The sequence below is a fragment of the Zingiber officinale genome, chromosome 3B, assembly GCF_018446385.1.
Source record: "Zingiber officinale cultivar Zhangliang chromosome 3B, Zo_v1.1, whole genome shotgun sequence".
NCBI lineage: Eukaryota > Viridiplantae > Streptophyta > Magnoliopsida > Zingiberales > Zingiberaceae > Zingiber > Zingiber officinale.
Genome location: NC_055991.1, coordinates 124,946,752 through 124,956,953, shown reverse-complemented (window position 1 = coordinate 124,956,953; position 10,202 = coordinate 124,946,752). Strand labels below are relative to the sequence as shown.

At 35.1% G+C, this 10,202-nt stretch overlaps 2 protein-coding genes across 2 annotated transcripts; one reads left to right on the top strand and one right to left on the bottom strand.

Annotated features, from left to right (window-relative positions):
- The first annotated feature begins 286 nt into the window (after positions 1–286).
- LOC121967592 (AP-2 complex subunit sigma) lies at positions 287–6,086 on the top strand. The gene is made up of 6 exons (XM_042517916.1): positions 287–439; positions 516–614; positions 695–745; positions 3,646–3,819; positions 4,833–4,892; positions 5,821–6,086. The coding sequence occupies exons 1-6, from the start codon at positions 437–439 to the stop codon at positions 5,860–5,862; spliced, it is 429 nt and encodes a 142-aa protein (XP_042373850.1). The 5' UTR covers positions 287–436; the 3' UTR covers positions 5,863–6,086.
- A 355-nt stretch (positions 6,087–6,441) lies between these two features.
- LOC121967591 (nucleolar protein 58-like) lies at positions 6,442–9,644 on the bottom strand. Its single transcript, XM_042517914.1, has 5 exons — positions 9,356–9,644; positions 9,155–9,247; positions 8,915–9,058; positions 8,721–8,791; positions 6,442–6,803 (listed from the first exon to the last, which is right to left on the bottom strand). Exons 1-5 carry the CDS (start codon positions 9,587–9,589, stop codon positions 6,536–6,538), a joined length of 810 nt encoding a protein of 269 aa, XP_042373848.1. The 5' UTR covers positions 9,590–9,644; the 3' UTR covers positions 6,442–6,535.
- Positions 9,645–10,202: the final 558 nt, after the last annotated feature.

Sequence of the window (10,202 nt, the reverse complement as noted above, 5' to 3'; positions counted from 1 at the left end):
CAGCTGATTTCGACCGAAATCGATCGATAGACCTAGAAATCTCAGAATGACATAAAATCAATTTCTATGTGTTCATTTAATTCTTATGATGGTAAAAATACCTTCAAAAATTAATTTTATCTCATATATTGAGAATAATATTTTTTTTATATAAATCAATTAAAATTAATTAAAAAATAAAATCGATTCCACTATTAAAAGATGGATACTCAACTGGGAATAGTAAACTGAAAGTTGATATATAATTTTAAAAGTAGGATAAGTAATTTTATAATTTCAGAAACTTGTTCGGTAAAAAGCTGTTGGAACTTTGAAAGTCTGACCTGGAACTAAATTTCTGTCTCGGGTCCAGATCGGAATCGGATCGAGCAATCAGAAAACGTATCCGTCAAAGCGAAGATCTCGCGCTTGCTCGTCTCCAGCGACCGACGACGATATGGTAAAACTCTTCTTCCTCCCGTCGTTTTTCTTAGATCTTGTTCTCTGATCGCGTCGAAACGGTCGGATGGGAGCAGATCCGATTCATTCTGCTGCAGAACCGGCAGGGGAAGACGCGTCTGGCCAAGTACTACGTACCCCTCGAGGATTCTGAGAAGCACAAAGTCGAATACGAGGTCTGTTTCTTTGTTATTGCCGTCTCCTCCTCATTTAATTTCTTCCTCGAAAGGAACTTTGACATCTGGTTGGCCCCTAGGTTCATCGGTTGGTGGTCAATAGGGATCCCAAATTCACCAATTTCGTTGAGGTACACTCTTTCCCGTTAGCAATTTTATACTTTATGAAGCTTTGCACAGTTCTGTTTATCTTTTTTTATAACCTGTGATTTGGGATCTATCGTATTGATGCATCGTTATTATGGATCTGTCGCACCGTGGGAGGCAGAAGCATATGCCATTATTCATCTCTTGAACAGAACGCTGACCCTCAAACACAAACTTGGAATTTATTTTCAGATATTCCTGTTGCTTCTTGGGTAACTATGCGCATAACAATCTAGGATTGGCGTGGATGGGGGAGAGGGGGAGGGGCAAGGGAAAAGCAAGTTGATCTTGATGTAACCTAGGATTTGGGGGTTTGGAGATACATGTAGGATTTCCTTTAAAGTTCAAAATTTTATTTTTTAGATTTCTTCAATTTTATTGAATTTTAATAGTTGTTTATTCTGCCAATTTTTTTGGGATACACTAGGTTGATGTTTTACAAAGAATTAGTCTTATTTCAAGTTTATGTAAAGAGTTAGGATATCATATACTCGATTATCTTAGCACAATAATATTATTTTTCCTCTTTGTTCGTTGAGAGTTGAGTTTTTTGTTGCAACGGTAAAGTTGTTGCCATGTGACCAAAAGGTCACGGGTTCGAATCTTGAAAACAGCCTCTTACAAAAAGCAGGGTAAGGCTGCGTACAATGGATCCTTCCCGGGACCCTGCATGGCGGGAGCTTCGTGCACCGAGCTGCCCTTTTTTTTTTTTGTTCGTTGAGAGTTGAGTTTTTTGTTGCATGATTTGTTTGTGTTGCATCATGTCTTCTTGGCCGATGGTGCCTAGAGAGTAAGACTAGCAATCATGAAGAGGAAGAAGAGGTGGATGGCATATAGCCAGGAAAAGAGATGACCTATATTGAAAGATGGGGTGGTAGAAAGGTGGCGCTTGCATTAGAGGAGAATAGGCACCTAAATAATCTAGAAATGGGATGTTGAGAATTGATGGGGGGAATGCTGCAACAAAGAGAGGAGAAAACATGTTTTGCCATAGGGATTGAGCACAATAAGTGATGCCTTTCAGGATATATATATATATATATATATATATATATATATATAGTGTACAAAGGAGAGGGAGAAAAATGGGTGTTTGGGTGGATGGAAAAACGAATATATGTTTGGGTCAGGGGTTTTCATCAAATGAGAAGGAAGATGGAAGGCACATGTAACAAGTTAGGAACACCATCTGGATGTGGATGCCTCTAAATCAATAATTAGAAGATCTAGGCATGGATGTTTGAGTTTGGCCTCATTTCTTCTGCAAGCTTTCTTTTCAATACTTTGATTCTCTAGATGAATGCTTTGACTATGATAACGAATTATTAGGAACAACAAGGAACATAACAACTGATGAGGATAGTTAGCTTTTTAGAGAATAGAGAAGAAAAGTGATCATCTAGGAAGAGGATATAGGAGAAGTGGAACTATTTATTCTAAAACATGTTTGATTCTTCCTTTATGTTAGAGCATTACATTCATATGACCAACTCTTATAGCTTTGGCTTACTCTTTATTTGAAAAACAAACCAATTATATAATCCATCTATTTTACTATTTTGGTCCATAGTAAACCAACTCTAAATTAAAACTAGTTACTATAATTTAAAATATAACTAAAACTAAATATAATTATTTATTATCTGCTGGTGCGGAGTTCCTCGCATGGTAGATAATCACATGACACTTTTATTATCTGATTAATGGTTAGTAAAATTTAGGTTTAGGTAAATTTATCTTTGTATTCTGTTGTGATTTGGTGTATGGGTACCCAAAATCATTAATTCAGGCCCAAAGAACACAGTTAGCTAGATAGATATCAAGCCTATCTGACTAGAAAAGATTGCAAACTGTCGATTCCTTGGTGATAAGGCAAGACATACTTCTCCTCAAGGACCCTTACTGAATAGTGTATTATCTTTCTAACATTCGACAGAAAAGTCCTTATTTACGATTGTGTTCCCTAGAAATATTCTTATTAATATCAGCTCATGGATGCTTAGCTTCTATGTATTATTTAATAATTGAAATATCATTTGTAAAAGGCTATATGATTGAGGTGGAGATCCTTCTCTAGTTTTAAATGATGGAAAGACGTAGTATGACTGCTATGACTAGTCATGCTTTATGAATCAGTGTTGGGTGTTTAAAAATAACTAATAAAAAGCTTTCTGTAGTAGGGATAAGAATGTTGAGATGACTGAGATTACTAGGAAAGATAGGATAAAAAAAAATGATGCCATTTGCAAATGGACCTGGTAGATCAAATATGAGAGGAAATAAATTAAGTTGTATGCTCATATTTAAAGATGATTTATAACTTTCTTACTTGCATAAGTTGGATTAACTATATCTTAATGCATTAGGGGCAATGAAGAACAAAGAAACATATACTTAACATTCTTTGTTTCTGAGTTCTAATTACCATGTCAAGTGTTCTGAATAACAGATAACAGATTATGTGTTCTTTCAAAGTCTTAGGCATGCATAATGTATATTGTTAAAATTCATTTTTATGGTATATGAAAAATGGGTGTAAACAAGAATGACAGCTTGTGGCCAAATAAACATGAATCTCATCAACAAATAATGCAGGTATCCGTGTCAATAAAACTGTGATTTTTTTTTTTTCTTTCAAAAAGCTTCTGCAAATAATTACTGTTTATGACCATGTGAAAACATGGATACGGGCATGAGACATTGAATCAGTAATTTTACATGTGAACTGGAACTTGAAATTTGGAACTGGTTATATCACATCCATAACTTATGTTATGAGATTGTTATAAGATTTGGAATTGTGGCATGGATCATCTGTGATTTCTTTTTGGCAAGTATATTTGTTCATGATATTGGTGTCACTTATGCATGTTTCTTTGTGCAGTTCCGCACTCACAAAGTTATTTATAGAAGATATGCGGGACTCTTCTTTTCACTGTGTGTTGATATCACTGATAATGAGTTAGCATACTTGGAGTGCATCCATCTATTTGTGGAGATTCTCGATCATTTCTTCAGCAATGTTTGTGAGCTAGATTTGGTTTTTAACTTCCACAAGGTTAAAATCCTATATCTGAATTTATTCTTGTCTTGCCTACCGTGATTGAATCCCTATATTTGTTCAATATGTCCAATCAGTCATTTCTTTATTTTTCATTTGGTTTGCATTCAACATTTTCTTTTCCAGCTTCAGCTTCATCTTCAACTTAGAAATGTGGTAGTTTGTTTTATCACCATTTTGTTTTGAATTTTGCATCTGTTTGTTGCATGCATATATATATATTGAAATTTCAAATTGTGCCTATTCTAATCTTATATGTAACCAAAATAACTGGATGCCTTTCTAAAACAATGTTTTCATGAATTGTTCAAATTTTTGCCTCCTTATCTAGCAAAAATTTAGTAGATTTTCAAGTCCTATAAAAACTATTTTATAATAAACGAATCATTGGTATTGATTCTTGAATATGCCAATCATGGAGGTTAAGATCTGGATCAGCATGGGAAGTTGGTAAATATGACTAAATATTCATTTTGCATTGAATCCAAGCATTAAACCAGTACATGTACATGGTTTGTTGGACTAAATTTTTCTCCTAATTCGTCCTTGTCAACATGCGAACAAAAACTTAGTTTGTGTCTTGGATTTCCTATGAGACCTCTTTCCTACCATGTGCTTCTTGTTGGTCCTTGCTAACAGTAGATCAAAATCCTAGTTTGGCATTCTAGGTTTCCTATGGGATACCTATTTCTTATATTGTTTGAATTAGCTCTGAACAATAGTTTACCATAGAATAGTATTGATATTTACTAACTGAATGTTCTGGACAAATTAATTCCATGTGAAGAAAAATGAACTGCAAACCTAAGCAAACTCCCTCTTTTTGAATAAGTTTAGCTTTTCCACAGGTCATCAAGTCCATGATTAACAGTACATGCTGTAACTTCTATATTGCATAATATTGTGGAACTAATCGAAGATAAAATTGAAGACATTGAGTGTGCTTATTACAATTATATTCTGGCAACTTATATATATATTTCATCTGATGTATATACATTCTTTTTCAGGTTTATCTCATATTGGATGAGTTTATTCTTGCTGGAGAGATTCAAGAAACAAGCAAGAGGGTTAGTCATTGTCAAGTTCATCTCTTTTTTAAAGAATGCTACGCATCAACAATATGGTTTTTAATCTAAATTTAAGCTTTGATATGACCTTCCTGTTGAGCATGGTTTAAAAACATTCATGGTACCAATAGAGGTGAAATGTCAGTCCCAAACTCAAATGAACACGATTAATGTGGTTGTGTTAAATCTTGGCAATCAACCTAAATTACTAACTAAACATTGAATTGAATATGTGAGAAAAGTAGATTAAATAGATTCCAGTGGAAGGATAAGATTTGGGATTACTGGAGCTCCTTGTCGTGTTCACCAATCTATTTTAACCTGATGTCTATTATTGTTGGACTGTTATTTTTTCTTGAATGGTTGGTATGGTTAGAGTGCTCAGGTGTATTTGATAATAACATGTTCATGTACTAATTTGTGCCTTAAATGCATGTTTGAACTTTCCTTTTGTCGCTTCTTTCCTGGATAATATGTCAAAAAAAAAAAAAAAAGATTACAGCTCAATCTCAATCACAATTGGGCATCACATAATCATATTTTCTTTTTATTTGGCTGTATCCGGTCTGTAGGATGGTACATGCCAGCAATTTAGCTTCTTCAACAATAACATTTGATTTATTTTAAATGTAGTAGGCCAGGAACAACTTTGAGTTCGAGAAGTACCAAAAGGAGATAATGGCATATAGAAATACCCTGAGCCCAAAACGTAACAGAAAAGACAAATTTGCCTTTTGAGAAATTATTTGTGATATTTTAGGGCTTCCACATATGATTATGAGAATTTTCTGAAAACTTTCTAGTAACATGGCTCAGGCATTCTGTTTCACCATGTATACATCTTGGAACAATCTGGTAGTTAATAACTCTTGTAACAATTATTTTGTTATTTATAATTTGGTTTTTCCCCTCTCTTTTCATCATGCAGGCGATAATTGAGAGGATGGGTGAATTGGAAAAACAGGAATGAGAACCGGCCATGCAACATTTCACTCTGATGGCATAAATCACTAAAGCTGGACCCTCAGTATTAGTATGTTTTCAGGAAGAAAAGCGGCGTGTTGTTGAACACTTAGGCCATCGTTGATTGCAAGGATATGTAATTACCAGATATTTTGTCAGCCTTGGATATGAGCGTTTGGTGATTGGATCATGATTTGACAATTTTACATCAATTAAATACGTTGACATGAATTGTGATTGCCCTTCCACTACCTCCTCCATGTTGACCTTGGAACGGATTGACGGAGACGTTGAGAACGAGCGTATTCGTCTTTTGCTACAGTGATTACCCTTCCACGTGATAATTTCAAGAATGCAAATGAACCAAATAGCCGAGCAAAGTGTCCAGCCAGTCTAACTAGCTCGACCCAGGGGAAACTAGTTTTCCTTTATGATTTAAACACAAAAATACTATTTTTCCACAAACAAAGGGTGCTCTTTGTGCTCGAGGCTGATCAATAGAACAATGCTGATAATCGAAGTTAGCCAGACCATTTCGATGCATTGCAAGTTGAGGATGTAGATAGAAAAATCCAGAAACAATTACTAACACCAAAAGCGAGTTTAAATTACCCGTGGAGAATGTAAATCAGTAAATGTAGTTGATTAAATAAGCGACAATCAACATTGCAGCTAATGTATTAGCCTGAAGCTCTTGGTTTTTTGGCTATCTTAGACAAAACGAAATCATCATCATCTTCATCTTGGGAGTCCCTAGCCTTCCGCTGCCTTGAAACCTTCATTTCCGTTTTCTGGACAGTTTTCTGCAGCTTTTTAGCGCCATTTTGTCTCATCTCAACAGAGGCAGCCTTTATCGGTGACCTCAGCTTCTGCTGTTGGTTCTTCTTGAGCTTATTATCATACACCTTCTTAGCTTCGTCCAATGGAAGCAAACCCCACTCCATCATCCTGCATTTTTTTAAAAAAAAGAACCAAATTCCTCAGAACAAGAAAGGTAGGTATGCGTAATAAAATGCACTCTATAATATGATAGTTCAACTCATTGTTCAACAAGCAAAACTGAATACACATTTTCAGGCAAGTATGTTTTCACAACCTTGCTTGCTTTCCAGTTTATTGGTCTAATTTGATGTTGATGTTTAGAGTGGCCAACAATAGTGCACAAGGCAGAAATTTTCTTCGCCCATGTCAAGTTTCTTTCATAAGAATCCAAAAGAAGTTTTAGTCAAATACAAGGAGAGATGATCTAGTTGTGCCAGTATAAAGTCTAGTTCTTGAATGACATGCATACAATAGCATAGACCAGTAGTTATAAGGTTTCTTAAATTTTATGCTCGAAATAATTATGTAGGTGTTTCTTCTTGAGAAACATTTAGACATCTACCCATAGGCTTGATGGTATTAGAGAAACATTTTTTTCATGATATATTATTCTACTTTATCATTCAATCTAACAAACAAAAAATTATGTCCCAACTATTTGTTGTTGATACCCCACCCATGAAGACTTCGTACATCTCCAAGCCACTAAAAATGCTCAAGGTCATACATGAGACTTATTAGGAAAAGGCTTCTGAATATGTCTACTCAAGTTTTTTAATGCCAAACTAATCCTTAAATATTGACTATAAATCATGAAATGGTCCTGGTTGGTTCAAGCTATTTCGACAATCAACCTTATTTGGCTAATATCAGTTTAGAAATGCCGTATGCCACCATAATTACTGCAATCACCACCAAAATTGTAATGCATACTATACTTCAATAATATCACCCTACTAAAACATTGCAATAATTATAATAATTTAAAAATGCAATATACCAAGTGATTAAATCACTAGGTAATTCGGTGACTTAAATAAACTAGTATGGATGATTCTGGCTTAGGCAAAGCAATTGATGTAAAACACCATTAACATTGTTTATCAATCCACACACGCATGCATGCACATGCACACATACGCATGTGAGCACATATGGACACACATACATCCACAAATACAGCTAATAATAATAGTTAGAATACAAGTCTTGTTGTCCATATAGTTGCTAACAGAAGTAACCGAAACACTCTCAAGAACCTTTTTAAAAAAGCAAGATTAGTAATGTGTTTGATAAGAGAGCTCACAAACTCTTATTGGTTTTACCCAGAATGCCCAAGAGGATGCAAGGCACTGAGAAAATGATCACTAAAGGGAAGTTTCTTGATTTAAACTAGCAAGCAAGTCCATAAAATAAACAAGATAATAAGCACTTGGAACCATATTTGTCAGGTATAGAAATTGTAGAAACAATTGTGTCTTAACACTTGGATCCACAATCATGTTGGATACTTTGTATCCAAGTCGAAGTGAAATTTTAAGAGTATGTGGCACAAGAAATTGATACCTATGCATCTCCATTTTTCAAGTCCAAACAAAAGTACATCCTAAAGCGCAACATAATGTATGACCTACAAATCTAATGCTGAGTGAAGAAATTTATCACCAAATAAATGAATCACCAACAAAAGGTAACCTGCAAATAAGTTTTAAGAGGCAAAGTACGTTTCTAGAAGACCAAGGAGAGAAAAGGAATACGAAGCAACATAAGTTAAGGAATGAGGATGGCTAGAAACATCAATGATTAGCATTATGTACATTAAACAAAGGCATTGTATCATCATCATTGTTGAATCATGTTTATCCTCACATTCTGTAGTCTGCTAAATGAATCTTATCGCTCCATTGAATTCTATGCAAGGAAATATCATTAAACGAAGGCATTATATAAAACAAACAAAAATCCATAATGCTTTCAGTAGGATCCAACAGAAAGCAAATAGAAAAAAGGCATCCTTTCGTGCAAGAATAGCATAGAACTAACCATAGTGCAGCCATTTCACTTCCTGGAACCTGATTGTAAAGTGATTCATAGAAAATTCGCAAAGGATCTCTCTGCAGAAACAGAAGACATAAAAAGAGCATATTATCCTAAATCAGAAAACCTAAAGTTAATCTACGGTCTATTTCTCTTCAATGAACAAATGGTTCAAACACAAGGAAAGAAAGGAACCATACTTCCTCCGGCTGGTCGTGCTTCTGCCCTGGTAAATCATACACCTTTCTCCCCTTTACCTTTCCATCAGCAACGGAACCCTTCCTCCCAACTGTTTTTTTCTCCACCTCTTTAATCCTCTTCCTCTTCTTTTTTTCCTTCTTCTCCTTCAAAGTACAACGACGCAATCGACGAAACATCAGGGAAGCCAAAACTTCAAACGTTATGCACAAATAATGAACCAAAATGAGAGCCAAATGAACCTTCACATCCTCGTTTTCTGAATCATCCGTTCCACTTGTCTTTACTCGGGAAACACTCTTCACATTCTTCTTCTCCTCTTCCCTCTTCTTTATCTAGCAAAAATGAATCATCCTTCGTTAAACAACTACACAGATAGCACAGTCAAAAGATTCTTTTTTTTTCCGCCCCACAAAAGAATAAAAGGAAACCAGAAAACCTACCTTCTTGTCATTTGTCTGCTCGAAAATTTCCTCTTTCTTGACCTTTGAAGTGGAGGTTTTGGATTTCCTTACTCTGGATTTGGAGAGAGGAACATTGTCTTGATCCTCGCCGTCTTCTGCGCCGTTGCTCGGCTCCTCCTTCTTCACCATTTTAGCACCGGAAAAAGCGGAAAGAGGGACGTCGTCGCAGGCGTCTTCCTCATTCTTCAATGATTTCGCGATCCCTTCCGCCATCTCTTGAGAGGAAATGGAGCAGAAAAAAGGGGCAAGGAGCACAAGCGATGTCGCTTCCAAGGATTATATGAAGCGCCTTGACAGTAGAATGCCGAGGTCTCGACCGATGGATCTAGATCCGACGGATATGATGAGGAGCAAGCATGAGTAAATGACTCTTGGGGCAAAAGCCAGTAAATAACCTGGCCTTTGGTTCAAATTATTATAATTTTAATTTTGTGATTATAATTAAGATTACAAGGAATGAAAATATGAAATACAATCTGTTTGATTCAATATTTTTTTAGAAAGTTCTTTTTATTAATCTTGGAATCATGTAAAACCAATGAATTCCGGATTATATTACTATTTATTGACTTTATGAGCATATTCTATTATTTAAAAATCACTCACTATTTAAATTAAATAGAATTAAATAATATAAATAGATAATTAAAATTATCAATAATAACCCTAAAAGTTTGCTATATTTAGCTACTATTTTTAATAATTAGTTGTTATATTTACATTTGAGACCAGTACTACAAATTTTCTTCAAACTTTTGGTCACATGCCCAGGACGTATATGCATAAATCATGAATGGTTATAGGTTTTGGGGTCGAAATTCGACGT